The 18,875-nt window shown below is 41.8% G+C and overlaps 1 protein-coding gene across 2 annotated transcripts in view; it reads right to left on the bottom strand.

The window, feature by feature from the left end:
* adcy5 (adenylate cyclase 5) overlaps window positions 1-16,124 on the bottom strand; it is a 76,289-nt gene extending 60,165 nt beyond the window's left edge. For both annotated transcript variants that reach the window (XM_041057395.1, XM_041057396.1), the window contains exon 1: window positions 15,195-16,124. In XM_041057395.1, the coding sequence (XP_040913329.1) occupies window positions 15,195-16,124 (930 nt within the window). The remainder of the gene's footprint in view (window positions 1-15,194) is intronic.
* Window positions 16,125-18,875: the final 2,751 nt, after the last annotated feature.

Genomic DNA, 18,875 nt, shown 5'->3' with positions numbered 1-18,875 from the left:
AGGGTCCTCACAGACACACACACACAAAGACACTAAAACAAGACGCCACTTCAACTAAAAACATGATGCACGATCACTGAAATATTTACAAAATGCTTTAAAGCTTTGAATATTTAAATTTACTATTATTACTATAATTTACTCCAATACTACAGTAGAGCTCTACTTTGAACCTGTGCTATAGTATCATCCCCTGAGATTCACTGAAAATTCACAGAGTATGATTTTAGTTTACAAGCAGAGACATGGATCAGGGACGCATGAGGACGACAGTTCTAACTAATCCCTGACCTGCAGCTCGTGAGCGTTTGTATCTAGCTCAGCTTACAAAGCAGTCGAGGTTCAAACTCCATCCATATAAGGCCAGGTGGGGAGACTCTGAGCCTTATCACACCCCGTGTTACTTTACTGCTCCGCCTCAAGGTCATAACACATGTGGGAAGCATCACTGGAGCGGGATCAGAGGACTGAGGCTTTTCCTTGACAACCAGCCACAGAATAATGATAACCTCAGAGCTGAGAGACGGCCCTTCCCGCCCGATTTAGACCATCTGTAATTTCAGAGTTAGTTTTAGCACAATCTAACCAGCCCTTTCTAAATATAAAAAGAATAAACAGATGTACAGACACGCTTCTCCCTCTCTAGTACAAATAAATACACTCACTTTGTTTCTCTGAGGGAAACCATTCCCTTTGTATAATGTAAAGATGATACTGTGTCAGTCACAGCACTTTCATCAGATCTGATTCCCCACAGAGAGAATATACTGTACATGTAAGCTATTAGCATATGAATGATAACTGATGGGTGGAGAGTGAATGCATGTGTAAAGTGATGACTAATTAAAAACCATCTGTTTTTGGATTACCGCACAACTTGAACAAAGATCTGATAGTAGATTCATCTTTCATGTGGTCGAACGTTCCTCACATTTCCAGCTTGTCAAAGGTGAGGATTTGCTGCTTCTCTCTGTTTCCTGTCAGTGTAAATTAAATAACTTTGGGTTCTGGACTGTTGGTCACGAAAACTAAGATATTTGAAGATGTCACCTCTGGAAAATTGTGACCAGCATTTTTTTTTTTTGTATTTTCTGACATTTTATAGACAAAAAAATGGACTAAACATGAAACATTAAAATTGATAACAGCCAGGGTGGCCTGTTCTCCATATGGGACATTTGTGTCCCAAATTGTTCAGCTCCCCATGCAGAAGGGGTAATTGGCAGTGGGCATTCTGCCCCATATCTAGCCTCTGTCATGCACTCTCCCTCCAGAGCTTTTATGTCTCTCTCACAATGGCACCTCTATAAAACTATGAAGGGGTCTGTGGGAGCTAGAGTGAGTCTGACGCCAAGTAGACTAAATCAGTTTGCTCTGTCCGTCCAGAAAATTGACACATTTGTCTGTCAGAACATCAGTGAGATTTGTGGGGAAATTAAACCAAAAGAGCTTTGCCTATACATAACATTTCACGGTGCGGATCTGCAAATAGGCTGCATGATCAATTCTGTAATTATCACACCAAAGACCATTTATCACACTGTCATGTCGCTGGTGACTCATCTGTAAATGTGCAAGTGAAGCTCTTGTGTGAGTAACAGGAAAACACCACATTTTCCGCCCTCTATCCATCAACGACCTGAAGACAGGACAATAGATGTGCATTCATCACTGATGATAATGGAATTACTTTCAAAAATTAGCATAATGGCACATAATGGGCTCAATGGACTCTTCGTGCCACCTTGACAAAGGCAGCCTGCGAGCCACGCTATGTAACTGTGCATGCAAGCACATTTTGTGAACTGAATACATGGTCCAATCCGATCAGGGCTCTTCACCAACCGAAGAAAGAAATAGTTGCAAATACTTTAACTACTTTTGGAATAATATTATCTTTCATGCTACAAGAATCAGCAATAATACACCTGTCCTCTTTTACTGATGTACAATACTCATGACATTATAGGGCATAAATATATGCTAAACTAACCACAAAGGTCAGTCTTCAACACTCCTCTTCTCCATGGACAAATGCCAAAGCACTCAATACAGCCACATCACCAAACAAAGCACCAACAAAAAAAGTAAGGATGGCAAGAATCTGCCATGTCCAATCAGAGGCTCTGGTTACACTGGGAAGCATATGGCCAGATGGAAGGTGAACAACACAGTAAATCCAACCAGGAAACAGGGACCGTTTCCGTGGATATCATGGACTCTGATGGTTTTACGCATGAGGCTTGAGACACACACATCAGAATATGAGTTATATTCATGAGGTTTAACTTGAGATCTGATTCCTGTTCCAGCTGCAGCTACGACCCACGCAGACATTTGCTGACTGTGTCCATTGAGTGTCTCTGATTAATTGATTATGAGGCACGCCTGCGAGATCGGAGACGAAAATATCCCCCATGCAGCCAACAGAAAGGGGGACTCAACTAATAAAAATGTATGTGGCACAGCACACGCCATTGCGTTGAAAAACAATGCATCATGTCCTCATTCCAAGCTGGGTTACATTAAAACTCATTACTTAGTCGTTGCTATTTTTAAATCACCACTTTGTCTGTGCTTAGAACAAACTTCTCTCCAGCTAAATGTTACAGGTCAACAATTTCACTCTGGACTGAAGTCTTGGCCGGTGAGTTCACTTCAGCCATTTAAAAAAAAAATAAAAAAATAAAAAAAGCCTCCTTCCCGAGGCTGGCCAGTTTGTGCACTTAGTCTTTGTCCTAGTATGCAGATCCAAACACTGTTGCCGGTGCCGTAGTGCCTACTTACACATGAGGACTCTTCTGGGAAAAGGGCACAATGCTCTAGGAAATAATTGTTCTTGATTGGCTCAAATAGTTATTAAAAATATTTAGCTATCTGGTTGCACAGCAACAAGGCAAAAACAAGCAACAGGAAGAATTTGTAAATGATAAGAAAGTATATATTTAAACAGTGTTTCAGGGAGTTGTTACGATTATGAAAGAGCATTTGAAGTCATGTGTGCCAACAATAACTGTGACAGAAACAACAGCTGTGATGCTGAGACAAACCCTCTGATGTTTTCTCTCTCTTCTGACTGGGAGAGAATTGCCTTGTCAGAGTTATCATGATGCAGAACAATAATCTAGCACAGGGATGCAAAAAGGGAGCTAAAAGATGACTGAGCCCATTCTGCATAGTCTGTAGAATTATAAGGGTTAACTCTTGGGTTGTTAACTCTTATCACAACTGTGCACCTAAAGATGTACAACACAGGAAACAGGAGCACCACTAGTACCTATGATCAACCTGGGAATCCTCAAGGGGCTAATTTAAAACTGTCACTTCAACTATTCAAGCACCCAAAACACAAGGTGCAAAAGATGTTGTTTGTACAGAATATGCCAAAGAAGTGAAATTATAATATGGAAAATCCGAATGGCAAAGCAGGACTACTTGTCACAATGAATAGATGAGGAGGCATACACATGCACAAGGGTGGAGCAAGGACGTGACAGTAACATGTGACTATAATCGGTCCATATCCACAGTCAGGGATCCCCTCATTACTCAGTGAGACCACCAGGGCATGTTGCCTCCTGGTGACACCGACATAAAGAAATGTGAGAAATGAGACAGAAAATCAGCAACAACGTCAGGACGTGTTTTTTTATAGATTGTTTCTCCCCCAAATGACAAACCAGATAAGAAGGCACAGACAAAACTGAACTACAACAGAGCTAAACGATGAATGAATAATGACAAGCTAAAGAATACCTGGAGTGGCACCATAGAGATGATTTTAAAAATGGCTGCTGTGGATTCTAAGAGGAGTTAAGCAGATTCTGTGTGCTATAAAGCAAACTGCCCAACTAAGAAAAATATAACAAATGATGGATTAATAAAGACCTCCATGCATATTGAAGCATTCAGTCGCTGCCCTCTATTCCGGATTCTTATTCATGTGAAATCCACCTTCACTTCCCCACTTCCGAGGGCGTCATCAAGAGAAAATAATCTGCGTGCGTGTTCATGGCTGTGTTCCACATATGTGTTTCAGATTCCAACACATTTATACGGTACATTTTGAGGACACAGCTCTCATTAAATCAGTGACTCACTGCCAAAGGAAAATTCATAAGAGAGACCGCAGGAAAACGGCTGCTTGTCTTCCTCATGTCAAAGCCTGAGCTGTCAGCAGCAGGCAATACAGCAGCCACAGAGGGTTGATCATGGGAAATGACCATTAGTTTCCTGACAGTCACTCACTAGAGCAAGTAAATTGAGTCAATACTGAGGTCATGAGACTGTGCTAGCACGCTAGGCTTGAAGGTGTCTTTTGCCATAAGCAAATCAATATCATATTCATTTTAACACATTAGTGCAAGCAAGAGATAATGCGTGTCCTGATATAACTACATCATCAAGTATAATGAGTGCATTATCATACTGCTACCACAGCCAACACTGATGTATCATTCAGTATGTAAAATATTTTTCTATTAACAAAGCTGTCTAACATTCCCCAAGGCAACAGTGATGAAATATGACTGCAAGATGCTGCACTGAACCAATGGCAATGTCATTAATAATTAATATGCAACTGTACTTTTTATTTATCACTCTCACTATGAAACCGTCTACCTGCTATCTGTTATAAATCCCGTTTTATAGTCAGAGTCATGTACTATAGGTCTATTTTTCTTCAGATAAAGTGTCACAGAAGTTCAAGTTGTGTACTGATGTGTAAACACATCACTTCAGTGGTGTTGTGTTTGTGTGAATGCAGTATTTTGGATCATACGGACGTCCTGTGTTGGCAGATGATTGATGAGGAGGTGGCTCTCTATCATGTTTTGAGCCATGAACCTGAACAAAAACTGCAGCTGGGTGGTTTGGTCTTTAGTTTCCATGGAAAAAAAACTCCGGTTCAGACTCATGCCCTCTTTGTATGACAAAGAGCCTGGGTTAAGCCCAAAGTTAGATGGATAACCTTATTATGCTTTGTGAGGCAGGCCCCAGGTCAGCCTCATGCTTACAGATGAATGGCATGATACACGGTCAGATGAGTGAGTACAAAACTCGAATTCAATTACATTTTAACTTTTATTGCTTCAAACTCCAGCACAAAAGGGACCTGTAGCTCCGGGGCACTTGGCCTGAATAATAGATGGGACACCACACACCGTTAAAATGAACTGTTACAAACAGATTGCTTCTGCTGGATGAAACATTTTATCTGAAGTGTCAACTCTTCAGGACACTGTCCTGAATTTATCTTGATGGCAAAAAATGTTGTTATATGGCTCTGAAAAAGTTTTTCATTAGCCAATGAGGCTTAAGAGAGGCCACAGAGAGGCCCCAGATTTGTGAAAATCACCTAAACTACCTGTTCTCACTTACCCCTACAGATGTGTTTTCAGGTGAATAATTTCATACTTTCGCTACTGAGGCTTTAATATATTTGTCTGGCTTTGAAAATGTTAGTCTTAGGTGGCAGTAAAACTTTCTTTAAATCTGGCCACATTAAAATATACACATGGCTACTTTTCACTGGTGAGTAAGTAGGTTTTTTATGATTTAGTTGAACTGTCCTTTTAATACAATTGAAAACAAATTTGAATTTTTAATTCCACTGCATGACTCATTTGCTGACACCTCTTTAAAGATAATGGGTTTCCTCTGCTGGAGAGAGCACATCAAAGAACTGGTAGAGCTTTGTTAACCTCGCACAATGAACCAACTTCAGTGTCAACAAGCCCATGTTAAGAGTCCTGGAGGGGAAATTAAAAGGCCATGGCACATGGCCTGGCAGAGGGGAAGCTATTTTTAAGGCGGTGAATGCATAAAGCTCACAAAATGGGAAGCCGTGACGCAACAACTTAAGAGTGTGGCTTTGGACTTTGGACCGGCCTGAGATCGGAGGGTCGTGGGTTCGATCCCTCGACCAAGCGCAAAAAAATGGATACAGTGGTGGTGAAGGAGACGCACCTCCCATGGCTGTGGTGCCCCTGAGCAAGGCGCACTGATCCACCCCAGCTCCCTGAGCGCCTCACTGGGCAGCCCCCTGCCCAGTGCTCTTTAAAAAAAAAAAAAAAAAAAAAAACACTATACAGAACAGACAGACACAGTAGACTAGCAAACCACACAACCATGTAGCAAACACTCAGACTCAAAAATGCTTGAGCTGGGCACTCATGGACGTGTAAAATGGGCTATCTGCATTTAGTACAACCCCTCTACCATTACTGAGTGGAAAAACAAACCTGTTGTGGCTGTTAGGAATGTGTAGAGAAAAACAAATCATTTGAAAAAGGCCATAAAAACAGACAATGAACCAGTCAGTGGCTTGTAAACAAAGAAATGTGGCCAAAAATTATGTTTCCCCGACATATACTGTGCAGACAGGTGTCTGGAGCGACGTCACAGTGATATATGTGGAGTGGCAGGTAGTTTTGGACACAAACTGATAAGGAGGGATCACCTGTTTAAAGTAAAACCACTCACAACAACGTTCCTCTGTCCCCAGTCTAAGTAGAGACAACGCTCTCTTTGATGAAAACATTAAAAACTGAATAGTGTAAATAGGGAACGCTGTGTTAAACAGTTTCACTCGGTGGTGTGCTCTGTTGCTGTGGAAGCCAGATTCAAAGTGGAGCTGTTAAAGGGCTTATTAGGCAGAATGAGAGGTGTGAAAAGTGAAGGGAGGTGTGCACGCTGCCATATGCCTCATGTTCATATGTTAACTACTGACACTATTCTGTAAAAACCACACTTTTAAATAAATATCACTTTTTATGGACAAAAAAAGCTCAACTTTTGCCTAACTGCTCTCGTGTGTTAACACAAATTTGATCTTCTAAGCTCTGTGGATATTGTGTTTTTTGAATGTGCTTTATAAATAAAGTAACATGATAGCAAACTGCGTGTATTTATTGGCTAATTTTGTATCGCAGCAGTTTAGTAAGTTCTCATCAAAACTCCGAGCATCATCATCCAGTCATGTTAGCCATGCACAATGCCACAGACTCAACAAGGCTGGGACATAAAATAACATTCCCATGTCTGGTAACCAAAACAACACCCAGGACAGAAATGGCTCGTGAAATGGAGAATTTTTTTTTTTTTTTTTTTTTTTTTAACATCTAAATTTTCCAATGACCAGTAAAACCCATTAACTCTCCTTCACCTCAACTCTCATGCTTTTCAATCACAGTGGCACAGATGGCAAGGTTCAAGGTCTTTATTTGTCATGCACAACAATTAAAGGCGTGGCAGTCACTGCTGACAGTGAAACGCTCAGGCTCCGAGCTCTTCTGATAAAGCAAATCATTTAAAAAGTTATATTCAAGGATGCCATTTTCAAAGACTTAATAAACACACCAGTAAAGGTGCATAACTGGAACGATGAATGCATTATTGGAGAAAAAGCTGTTACAACTGCTCTGAATGGCCATTTATGTAGGCGAGATGAAAACCTGCCATCATACCTTCAGCTTGGCTGCGTCAAACTGCCTAATCTCTCTTCTGCATGCATTTGTTGTCTCAAAGGAATGAACTGTTCATATGGTTGAAACGAGGCACACTTTCCGACAGTCTCTCCTCAGAGGCATTAACAGTGTTGCACACAGCAAAGATCACACTCAAAAAAAGACAGAACTAGTTGTGTGAAGACTGAATGAAGCAAGCTTAAGCGTTAAAACAAAGCTGTGTTGCTTCAGGAATCAGTGCAACTAGAAATACAATTCAGGAATTGTTTTCAGGAGTTTTTAAATACTAGATAACTACAGAAATTATTTAGTCAACAGTGAGGTAAACTGTAGAAATACGCCATCCACATTTAAGTATTCCACCTTCAGTGTGCACTTGACTGTATGTGACTGGCCAGCACAGCACCCTGCCAGATGAAGACACAGTGCATTGCGGGAAAAGTTGAGCCAGGTACAACTTTTTTTTTTCCAAAATGACCCTGTTTACTTTGCCCCTGCATTGGCATCTCCACTGCACTGCTGGACTGGCACCCATTCAAATGAATGACTGCTCTGCATTTTTTCACACAGGGATAAAGTCGGTCTGAATGCAGCCTATGAAAGAAGTTCAAACCCCACAGGATCATCAGGGTCAGCATTCATGATCATGATCACCATCCTCCTGACCAGGTGCTCCACCCCAGCCCCCTGAAATTAACATTATAACCAAAAAACCAAAGCAGTAATAACAATTATCATGACAAAACTGGTCTGGTCACCAAGAAGCAGTAGGCTTCCACTTCTTTATAATACAAGCTCTGAGAGAAAATACCTTTCTGGACAAATAATTCGATGGTAGAGATGTGTATCATAATTATTTATTCATTCCCCCTGCAAATAATATCACCATGAGTCTGAATTCCTTTATAGCACACAAACTAATTAAAGCTAATGAATGTCAGATGAGCAGAATGAAGCAATGAACCCCAACAGCCAAGTGTTGCTCGGCTCACCACAGTGGAAACGCAACAATGTGAAATTGGAACCTATCCATCAGTTTTAGATTTCACTGTCAAATAATCAGCTTGTAATTACAGGAACATGCAGACATCAAAATGAGAAGATGTTTTCTCCTTATTAAACACGCAACAAGTTGTTTGACATGAACAAAAAAAACTTAACTCAAGCTCCACTTACTAGCATTTTTCATAGCTTTCAACCACGTCAGTCTTTAGAGTTTGCTCAGGTACAAGGTGCACGTTAACACATTAAACCGTAAGACAGAACATTAGCTGTTGTTGATGCTGACTGTTGATGTTTTCTCTTTGTAAAGTGGGCATACTTCCTCCTGTAAGTAGTGACTTGTGGATTCATACAATATGAATGTAATTCTTAGGGACGCTGGGCTGGATGAGAGCACCTGCTGGATCAGAATAGTAATCAGAATCATCATAATGGAAAACATGAGGTCTGTATGCTGACATTTTTACCTTTACCGCGTTTTCTCTGTATGAGCAGGTTTCATACTGAAAATACGATTAGAACTTTTTTCTCTATGCTGAAGTGATGCAAAACAAAAACAAAAAAATAATGGATGTCTAGGATTTTCTGTTAAGTTTGAGTTGTGTTTGCCGCTGTGTTCTTTGTCTGATCATCAGCGATGACAGAACATACATTATACACTGTGTGAACAGAAAAAAACACACAAAGCAGAGGGGCAATAACAGCATTATTCTACAGGAGTCATGAGTCTCAGTTTAACCCAGTACACGAAATGATGTGCATGCAGTCTATGACTGGAGGTAAAATATACACAGGTGCTCCCAGGGAAGCACTGAGAGGAGCTGGTTAGTGTTTGTGAAATAGAATCTGTTGCTAAGTTACGGGAGTACTGAGCACAGTTTTCAGGACTCACGGGGGAATGCGTCAGCAGTGGTTTCTCAAAGGTACTCAGGCTTGCCCTGCATCCATGTTTGGTTCAAATATTATCTCAAAAACAGAAGCATCCTCTGTCACACTCCACAGCCTCTGGGCGCTCATATTCTAAAATACAATTAAACAAAGCAAACAGCAGCTGAAACTATATATTTGGACACTGCCACGGGGACAGAGATAAAGCAGTGAACCTTGCTATGTGAAATCTGATGTTTAGATTCTGATTTAGACTGTTTTCCTGAGGGGCACTTCTATCTCATCGCTCTCAAGCACATGTTCTTCGTCTTACAGGGGAGCGAAATGGTTAAAAGTCTGTCTACAGGGGCCGAGTCTCACAGGGAAATTAAAAGCATATCTAGAAGCAGGTCAAGACCAGGAGGGATGCCTGTAAGAAGACAGGTAAAGGAAGGGGAGATGATGTGGACATCTGTTTTTAATTTCCACACATTACAAGCAACAGGCAGTTCACTTAGACCGGCAGAAAACCCTGTTACCACTGGAATCCTGCCAGCTAGGACTGGTCCACTTACATGCCTGTCTCCATGAATTTGGAGAGGGGCAGAGAAGACTGGAAGCTTTTCAACCAAACTGTCCCAGGGAAAAAAAAAACTCAGAAAGTAACTCAAAAGCTTGACGTCCTGTCATGTTTATATTTCCACCATATCTCAGGAACTCCAAAGATTAGGCGAGTTAAACAAATTTGAAATCATTTTTGCACAACACAAAGTGATCATGTTTCTCCTCATAACTCCGTACAATGACAGATGTTGGCAGAGATGACTCCAGAAAGGCAAAGTACTCCACTGATTTTAGACATCAAAGTCTGGAGAGTGGGATACAACTGGATATGGGGGGTAGAAAAAAATAAATGTGTATAAAGTCTTTTACGGCTCCAAAAGGAGCTGAGGGGAGTGTGATAAATTGCCTCAAGTAGCATCTCTTGGGGAAGAGGCAGTTGGGGCTGAAGATTACAAGTCTGAGAATGAAAAAAAATCTGGGAATGCTTACTCCAAACTCTATCTTGAGAGTTCCTGGGCTGTCAGTCAGAACTATCCTGGTTTTGATGATTTGCAAGTCAAAGGTCGACTATGCTTAACAAAGGTCGTCTAGCTTAAAGTGGGATACATTTTTGTGAAAAGGCCAGACATAATTGTTTCAACCGCATATTAATTACTAATTTTCAACAGGAAGTTAGAACTTGTTTCACACTGAAATGCAGGCCTAGTGCTATGTAACCTAGAGGTCAAAGCCAAATTTAGCTCACGTTTAACATCTTTACGCCTTTTGACCTTTCGATCACCAAATCCATGCTCACTGGGTACCTGGAAAAGGTCTAAAAAGAGCCACAGGGGAACAAGAGTTCCGTCCTGCATGATGTCTTGTCAACATCCATATCGGTATCCTCATAAATCCTGCTATGTTCCCAGGTTATTCCCACTTCAGGTTTTAGTTTCAACTGTAATGAACCACAGCTAAGTGGCGGATATCGACAGCCACTTGCATTTTAAGCTGTTATCTGGTGCCACCAGAGTTTGAATAGCATTGTTTTTACTTAACCAAACAAACCGCACCACAGTAATTCTACAACACACTTATCTTTGTGTGAACACACCCAAGAGGTGAATCTTTACTTAATGTCACCTGTTTAAGGAACCAAATCTGTGATATGACTGGGCTGTTGTAGACATGAAAGGGAAATCAATGACAAGAGACAGGAATATCAAGGGAATGAAGGGTTGAATAAACAAACATAAGAGTGATCTGCTTCTTCCACTGAGACTGGCCAGACTCTGCAGTGTTAGTTGTGTTTTTTGTGTCATTTGGACCTTGTCATCTTTGGCAATTTTAGCACTGACGATTCTGCAGATGAAAGCTTCCTTCACAATGTTAACACAAAAAAAAAGAAAGAAAATGAGTGAACTCTCCCTCCAAGGCCTCTTTGATGAACTGCAAATTTGGGTGAATCATTTGTCTAAAGCTATAATATTGTACCAGGACAAATTTACTGCAAAATTTAACAAGGTTAACTAACAGAAAGAAAAAAAAACACCTGTATAAATGTTGAAAATGAAAGTGAGAATCTCCTATGCTAGTTTTACAACGATATGATTTCCGGTACAACTGTTCAGCCTAATGTGAAACAGAGCATTATGGAAGGGTACAAGGTTGAGCGATGTAGCATTTCTAAAAACCTGGGAAAACTCTTCATATTCCTGGGAGCACACGCATAAGAAATGGCATTATCTTGGGATCTCACATAAACAGCAGTGGTCTAACTCAGTGAAGAGCCAGGTCCTATGTAAACAGGAGAGAACAGATATGCTAAAAACAACAGCATGGTGAGGAAAGAACAACAAATACAGCAGCCTGTTCCCACACACTCACATCAACACATCAAATGACAATGTGGCTTCCGCAAAAAATACAAATAGATGCGGGGTCACATGCCATTCACACAAAAAACTAAACTATCAGCCTGCTTTTTCGCTTATACACCCAAACATTAGAGTCCAAACAGAAACAAAGGGATGAAAAATGTGAAATCCTACATCCTCTCCAGTGTTCAACACATTCTTTGCACATTTTCCCTGCTGATGCACTCGTGATAGCTGAGGTGACAGAAGTAGGAGTTGAGACTTTACCATAATACAAGGCTGTTCATACACTTTGATTGGGTTTTTAAATGGTGTGCAACTTAATAGTCTTTGCAAAGCTGGATAGCGTGGGACAATTCCTGGATCACACTGTAAATAGCTCATCTGCAAGTTTCAAAAGTAGACGTACTTTCTATTTATCCTCACAATATGGCTGAATGCATATGGAGACATGAACATTAAATCCATATGTGGTAACTGAACAACACCTGTCAAAACCATGGGCATTATTCTGCTGCCATAACAGCCTCCACTCCTCTGGCTTTCCACCAGACTTTGGACCCTGGCTGCAGGGACTTGCTCCCAATCAGCCACAATAAACCATAGCCCCCAACGTCCAACTGACTCACAGTATTCCAGTTTGTAATCCACTGTCCACCAGCTATGTGAGTATAGCATCTTTGCCTCCTCTCCACTATCTTTACTAGCTTTTCATGCTCGTTTTGCATCAATTCTCCTGCAAGGTCTATGAAACAGGACAAAGAATGCTACAATCTTCCCTGTGCTAATATAAATAATTTAGTCAATACAGATAGATAATAAAGACAAGATGCTGTGCTGTGTGCAGCAACTAAAAGGGGATATACAGTGCAAAGTATCCATTTCCACAGTGATCACACATGATCTAATTTAGTTTTAAAACACACACACGCGCTTGCATGCTGCAATGCTGAAACAGGAAGGGGCCTTCCCCCAACCCGTTGCCATGTAGTCAGAAGCACACTATTGTCTAAAAGATCTTTAAATGCTGTAGCATTAAGATTTCCCTTAATTGGAACAATGAGTCTAAGCCCAAACCATGAACAACAGTCCCAGACCAAAAGCACAACAAAAGTACATGGACGGGCAACTTCTGACCATATAGTGTATTTAAAAATTCAAGGATAAAGCCTTTTGAGTTAAACCATTTCATTTTTAGGGAGGCATCTTTACAAAAGCGATTACTGCAGAAGAACTACACTGCTGGAAAAAATGTTTATGAGCAGCACAGGGCCTGATTAAAAAAAAAGAAAAAAAAAAGACAGTAAATTGAACAAACACCCAGAACAATGAGGTGGGAGTTAGAAGCTGCACAGTTAGAAGTTACAGCAACACACGCACACCTTTCGGGGTTAATAATACTGAGTTGTAGAACTCAGTGTACGAGGCAATTAAGAGTGCGTTTAAATAATGGTGGAAAACTAAACCCATTTGTGTAAGCACCTTTATTACAAATAGAGTCCACCAGCCCTGGAGAAATGTTTTGGAAGTAATATTGATGTTGTAAAAAATAGTACCAGAGGCATTTAGATTTTATGAGGAACACATAGGCTCAGCAACACATTAAAAACAATATCCCTCGAAACTATCAACTATAAACTTATTACAAGTCCAGATGAAGTAAAACAAATGACATGAAATCAGTCTTTCCACAGCTCAGGGCAAACACTTTTTTCTTTTGTAAAGCAGCTTCAGTTTCAGGCATTTAACCAGCACTTTGCTCTTCACTTTATAATAAAATAATTAGTCCTCGATATGACACATATCCGTGGTTACAAATGCGCTTGAAGGCCGCCGTTAAAGAGGTTGAGAGCAGGATTTATATTAGCTGCATATTTGAGCTGTTGCTTAAAAACATCATGAATATACCCAGTCAAAAATAAAACATGAAACCTCATATGTCAGATAAACATCCTCGGCGTTCTAATGCATTCTCCTTAAGGTCCTTAAGTGGAAGAGTCTGTGACAATACTATAATAAACAATAAACCCATCCTGACAGGAACCCACTGGCTTTTCCTTGGAAACACTGTCACTACTTTAACAATGACCATTCATCTCTAATGAAGGAAGAGCTAAAATGTGTGGCTGCACTCACACATTTGCCATTGAGACATGTGCCATGAGGCACATGATGACGCACAATGAGATGTTACAGCAGAATTAAATGTGACAGAAGTGATTAAAGGCTTTTAATAGTGGTGATGGGCAGCTTACTTCAGACCATCCATTTTTTTTTCTAATTCTTATCAAGCAAATGCTTCAATTGCAGTCAGATATAAGAAATCCATGGCTTCTCTGATAAACTTTGCCTGTAATCAGATTTTTTTTTTCTTATAATATTGCTATTTGAAAATGAGGCAGTTAAACAAATGGGAATAATATTTAGCAAGACAAGGGTAACAGTAAACTCCAACCAGCTCCAACTGCAAAGGAAAGTCTGACTGTAGTTTGCATAGATGCACTTGTGTTAAACCTGTCACTGTCAGCACCCCCAAGGAGTATCAGGCCAGCTGTGGTTTCTGTGGCAACCAGAGCCTTCATCTCAGAGCAAAGCCTTTGTCTACCAATCACTAGCTCAATTTGCCAATTACGCTATTTAATGTTTGTTGAAGAGGCAGACTGCAGCCATGATGACAGCATGCCCCCTTTTTTTCAAAAACCTTTAGGCATGCAGGAGTGGCTAAGACCTAACTGGGCTCTTCCAAGTATCATTTTTACCCTAACAACCCACAAATGCCCCTCTACTATTAGCAGTTGCCTCTTTAGTTAACTCTAGTGCCTCTCTTATCAGGCAAAGTACGCTTAACTTGTGCACCTAAGGCTACTTTGCTGACACAGAGAAAGATCAAACTTAAAAGGCCTCAGCATGCCTAAATTAATCCAGGCTGGACCACATCTGAAGGCAGAGGTGTTAAGACTGCTTTGGAATGGCCAAAATCTCTGAGGCGAGGCGAAAAGCCTGTTGTAACAGCCTCCAACAGGCTGCATCCCACTGCCTCCCTGATCTCTTCCCAAGAACTCTGGATTTTTTGGGTGTTTCTGTAGTTTTAATATGATGGATCATACGATTTTGGACAATCTCTCATCAAGAATATTATTTGTTTTCCACTGTCTTGTACTTACAAAAAAGTCACTTAGGCGGGTGTGTGAAGAATTACCCTGTATGAGGTGGTGATGATATTTTTTTCTCTTGACCCCTAAAGTCTGTAGATGCCACCAATGTGAGGAGCTTTTAGACACCGATGGGAAATAAGTTTAGCAGCAGGAAGCAAATGCCTAAGTTCTGTTGTTCCTTATTGCGCACAGTGTAGGTGCGGGACGCCAGCTCACTGTGCAGATTGTTTCAAAACTTTATTTAAAAAAAAAAAACAAAAAAAACATATTCTTCTACGTACCTGTTTCCACATAAAGCTGTCCATGCCGTTTAACATCCAAGAAACAGCCACGTGGATGACGGAAAGAATAACTCCAGTGATGACTGCGGCGCGCATCCTGACGGGCAACAGTGTGTAGATGACATGGATGAAAAACACGGTCCACCAGATCCCCTCTGAGGCACTTCTGGGTTGCACGAGCAGCACTCCGATCACCTGGATCACCAGCACCACCAGGATGACCACATAGCACACAATCCACATATGGTCCTGGTGAAACCCGTTCCTGTTGCAGACCACCATGAGTATGAGAGTGAGGAAGATGGCAACGGAAAATACCACCACATAAATTACGCTCGGCCTCCCTGTCCCACCGGAGCAGTGGAAGCCCAGCATGACCGTGAAGACCAGCACCAGCACTGCCATGAGCATAGTCAAACTGCTCTGATTGAGACGGAAAAAGTAGCGCTGGTAGAGCCGCTCCAACTTCTCTGACTGGAATTTCTTGGACTTGAAAATGTGCATGACGCTGGTGCAGCACGCCACGAAAGAAAAGTTTACATCGGGCATGACCTCCTCCTCGTTGGTCCTCGGCTTGGCTCTCCGCTCCTCCAGACCCAGCTCTACAGATTTGGGTCTCACCTCGTCGTCTGGACGTTTAGGGGACGCGCGGTCTCGGTTCTCCTCGCCATGGTCCTGCCAAGCCGACCTGGACCTGAAGCTGACCCTGCTGACGGTCGTGGAAGCTCGCCCGGGCTGCCGGTGGTCCAGATCATCCTCTTCCCTCCACCGACTGTTAGTCCGGGTGAGCTTCTTGCGCGGGGATCTGGCCGAGTATGGGCAACCGTTGGCCACAGACTCAGACTCTCCCCAAGCTGATCTGTGCTCGGTCCCTCCCCTCAACCCAGGCGCACCGACTCCGGGTGGGCTGACACTGTTAGATCTAGACATAGTGGAGAACGGGAGGCCACAGCAGAATGTGCTTAAACAAATAAACACTGCAGGAAAAAGTTTTGTTCAACGGGGGGAAAAATGTCAGGAAACTATTTAGTCTCAAAGATGAGACGAATCAAATGTCTGTTATGTGCTGAATTTCCCATAGCTGGTCACTGCTGAAACAATTTGAACGCTTCAAATCTAAAAAAAAAAAACTGTCACGGCTTTATTCTTCCACTTTTAGAGGCAAACATTCATTCGAAAATCTTTTAAAGTCGAGGTGGGATTATCCAAAGCAATAACCAGGAGTGGTGAAAAGCTCTGGGAATAAAAACAATTGAACATGCGCAAAAGTCACAGGGGAGCCAGTTTCACCACGAGAGGAGGGAACATTAGATCCAGGTGGATTTGGCTCTACATCATTGGGCCCAATTAACTACCATCCATGGACAGGTTGCACGGCAGCGCGCTGTGTAGCCGATAAAACAATTACACAGATCAGAGAGTCCCTAGAGATCATAGCGCAACACCATCAATGACGCTTTGAATCCGTTATAACTGAGGACATGTTTCCAGTAGGCTATTCTTGTAAGCGGTTTGTGAACAGAAAAGACGGAGGTGGATGGGGAATAAAAAAAACGAATCCCATGTTGGCGGCTCTCATTTTGTCCCGTCAAGTCTTAATTCACCTGTATTGACCAAACATTGCAGCCTGGACGGCGGTGGGAGCCTCACGTTTGGCCAAAAAGCATCATCACGATCCTCGCACACTTGCGCTGATCGGAGCGGAGGAAAAAACTCAGCCGCTCCTCCTTCTGCTCCTGTGGGAGCCACAACAAACAGCTCCTCGGTCCATGGTATAGCCTGTGTTACAACGCGGTCAATTTAACGTCAGCCTCTGCGCCGAATCATTGTCCAACAGCTGTCCATCACAGTTCAATTCCCCGGGGAGCGACTCCTGATTTGATTTGTAGCCAGACTCCGCGCACAGCGAATCCACGGACGTACAGCGGCAGCATTTCATAAAGTGTCTACCCGGTGCCAGAGTGCGCTCTCACAGCCTCGGACAATCCATTCGGTGTCTGTTTGGAGCGTGGCATCATAACATATTTACCGCTGATTGCTGCTTTAATGGCCATTCAACCAAGTGTGCTTCCTGCGGTCCGCCTCTCCGCCGCGCTTCCATTGGAAAAAGAAGAGGGTGAGTCACGCTTTGGTGCGCTTTCATTGGACGACAGGCTGGTCAATCCACATCTGAGGCTGCGCGACCCCCGGGCGCTTTCGATGAATGGGCGGGTCTTTGCTCACAGCTGGATAGTCCTCACACACACACACACACACACACGCACGCACACACACACACACACACACACACACACACACACACACACACACACTTCATGGGTTTAATTGTGAGGCACTTCTTTTGTAACTGCTAGAAAAAAAAAGTTTAATCAATTAACGGATTCAGTCATTTATCAATTAGAAATGTCAAACATGGTCCGAGACTTCTCACATGTGAATATTTGATGCTTTGTTTTATACCAGTGTAAATTAAATACATTTTGGTTTTAGACCGTTGGTCAGAAAAACCAAGGAAAATGAAGTTGTCATCTTGGGTTGTGGCAACTTGAAATGGGAATTCTTGACTATTATACACTAAATGATTAATCATTTTCTTGGACAAGTAATCAACAATGAATACTGTCATCACTTGCAGCCCTTTACATCTTTGCTTGCCTGCTTACAGGGTGATAAGGCAAGTGCGTCTGGTCAGGACAATGGCTTAATCAAGAGCCTGTCTTTAATATAGAAGAAAAAGCTAGAAAAACATGTGGTCAATTTCGGCTGTTTAAGTTGTACGATTCTGCCCAGTGTTTCACTTCTTCCACCGGTTACACTGGCAGTCTGTGGCCATTTACGTACGGGGAAAAGAGCATTTCTGTCATTTAAGTTCACATTGTATGCTAACAAATGTAAATTAGAGGCATGTGACGAGGAGCCTCATGTGTTTGCTGGGACCGGCTCACCTCCAGCTGAATTCCCTTTGCCCCTTTTGGAATTCATCAAGGGTGAAATGCTGTTAACGGAGAGAACAGGAGCTTCCTTTCAGCACTGTCTTCATCAAATAAAAAGGGAACTCAGATATAAATCAGACACAAATTTATCTTGATACAAGTTGTGCAACTTATTTTCTCTGCTTGTCTTATGACTGCTTGTTTGCTTGCTCTCTTCTGCCCTTTCCCTTTGCTCTCACACACACCTAATACAGTTTAGTGTAGAAGAATACAAGAACATAGAGATCTCACCATATTAAACTCACACAACCAACCATTTAATGTTAAAAAAAAAAAAAAAAAGTTTTGTACTTAAGTACAGTTTTGAGGTACTTGAACTTTAAATGAGTATTTCAGTTTAATGTTATTTTATACTTCCACTCCTCTAAATTTCAGGTTCAGCCGCATTTAGTCTGCTGCTATAACATTTTCCACTCTTCTGGTTTCAGGCTTTCCAACAGATTTCTGAACTTGGCTGCAGGAATTTCCTCCCATTCAGCTACAAGTCCATTCGTGAACTCCAACACTGATATTGGGTGATAAGGCCCAACTTACAGTCAGGGTCTGACTACTCAAGTTCTTCAAACACCTAACTCAGAAAACCATTTCTTTTTGGGATTGGCTTTGTCAGTGTTTGTTATGTTGAAACACAAAAAGGCATTCCCAAAAAAAAACATGAAAAACATCAGCTGATAACCTTCCTCCCATA

Source organism: Toxotes jaculatrix, chromosome 15, assembly GCF_017976425.1.
Source record: "Toxotes jaculatrix isolate fToxJac2 chromosome 15, fToxJac2.pri, whole genome shotgun sequence".
In the NCBI taxonomy this organism is placed as follows: Eukaryota; Metazoa; Chordata; class Actinopteri; family Toxotidae; genus Toxotes; species Toxotes jaculatrix.
Note: the sequence above shows the minus strand (reverse complement) of the source record. Positions and strands in the feature narration are given on the sequence as shown.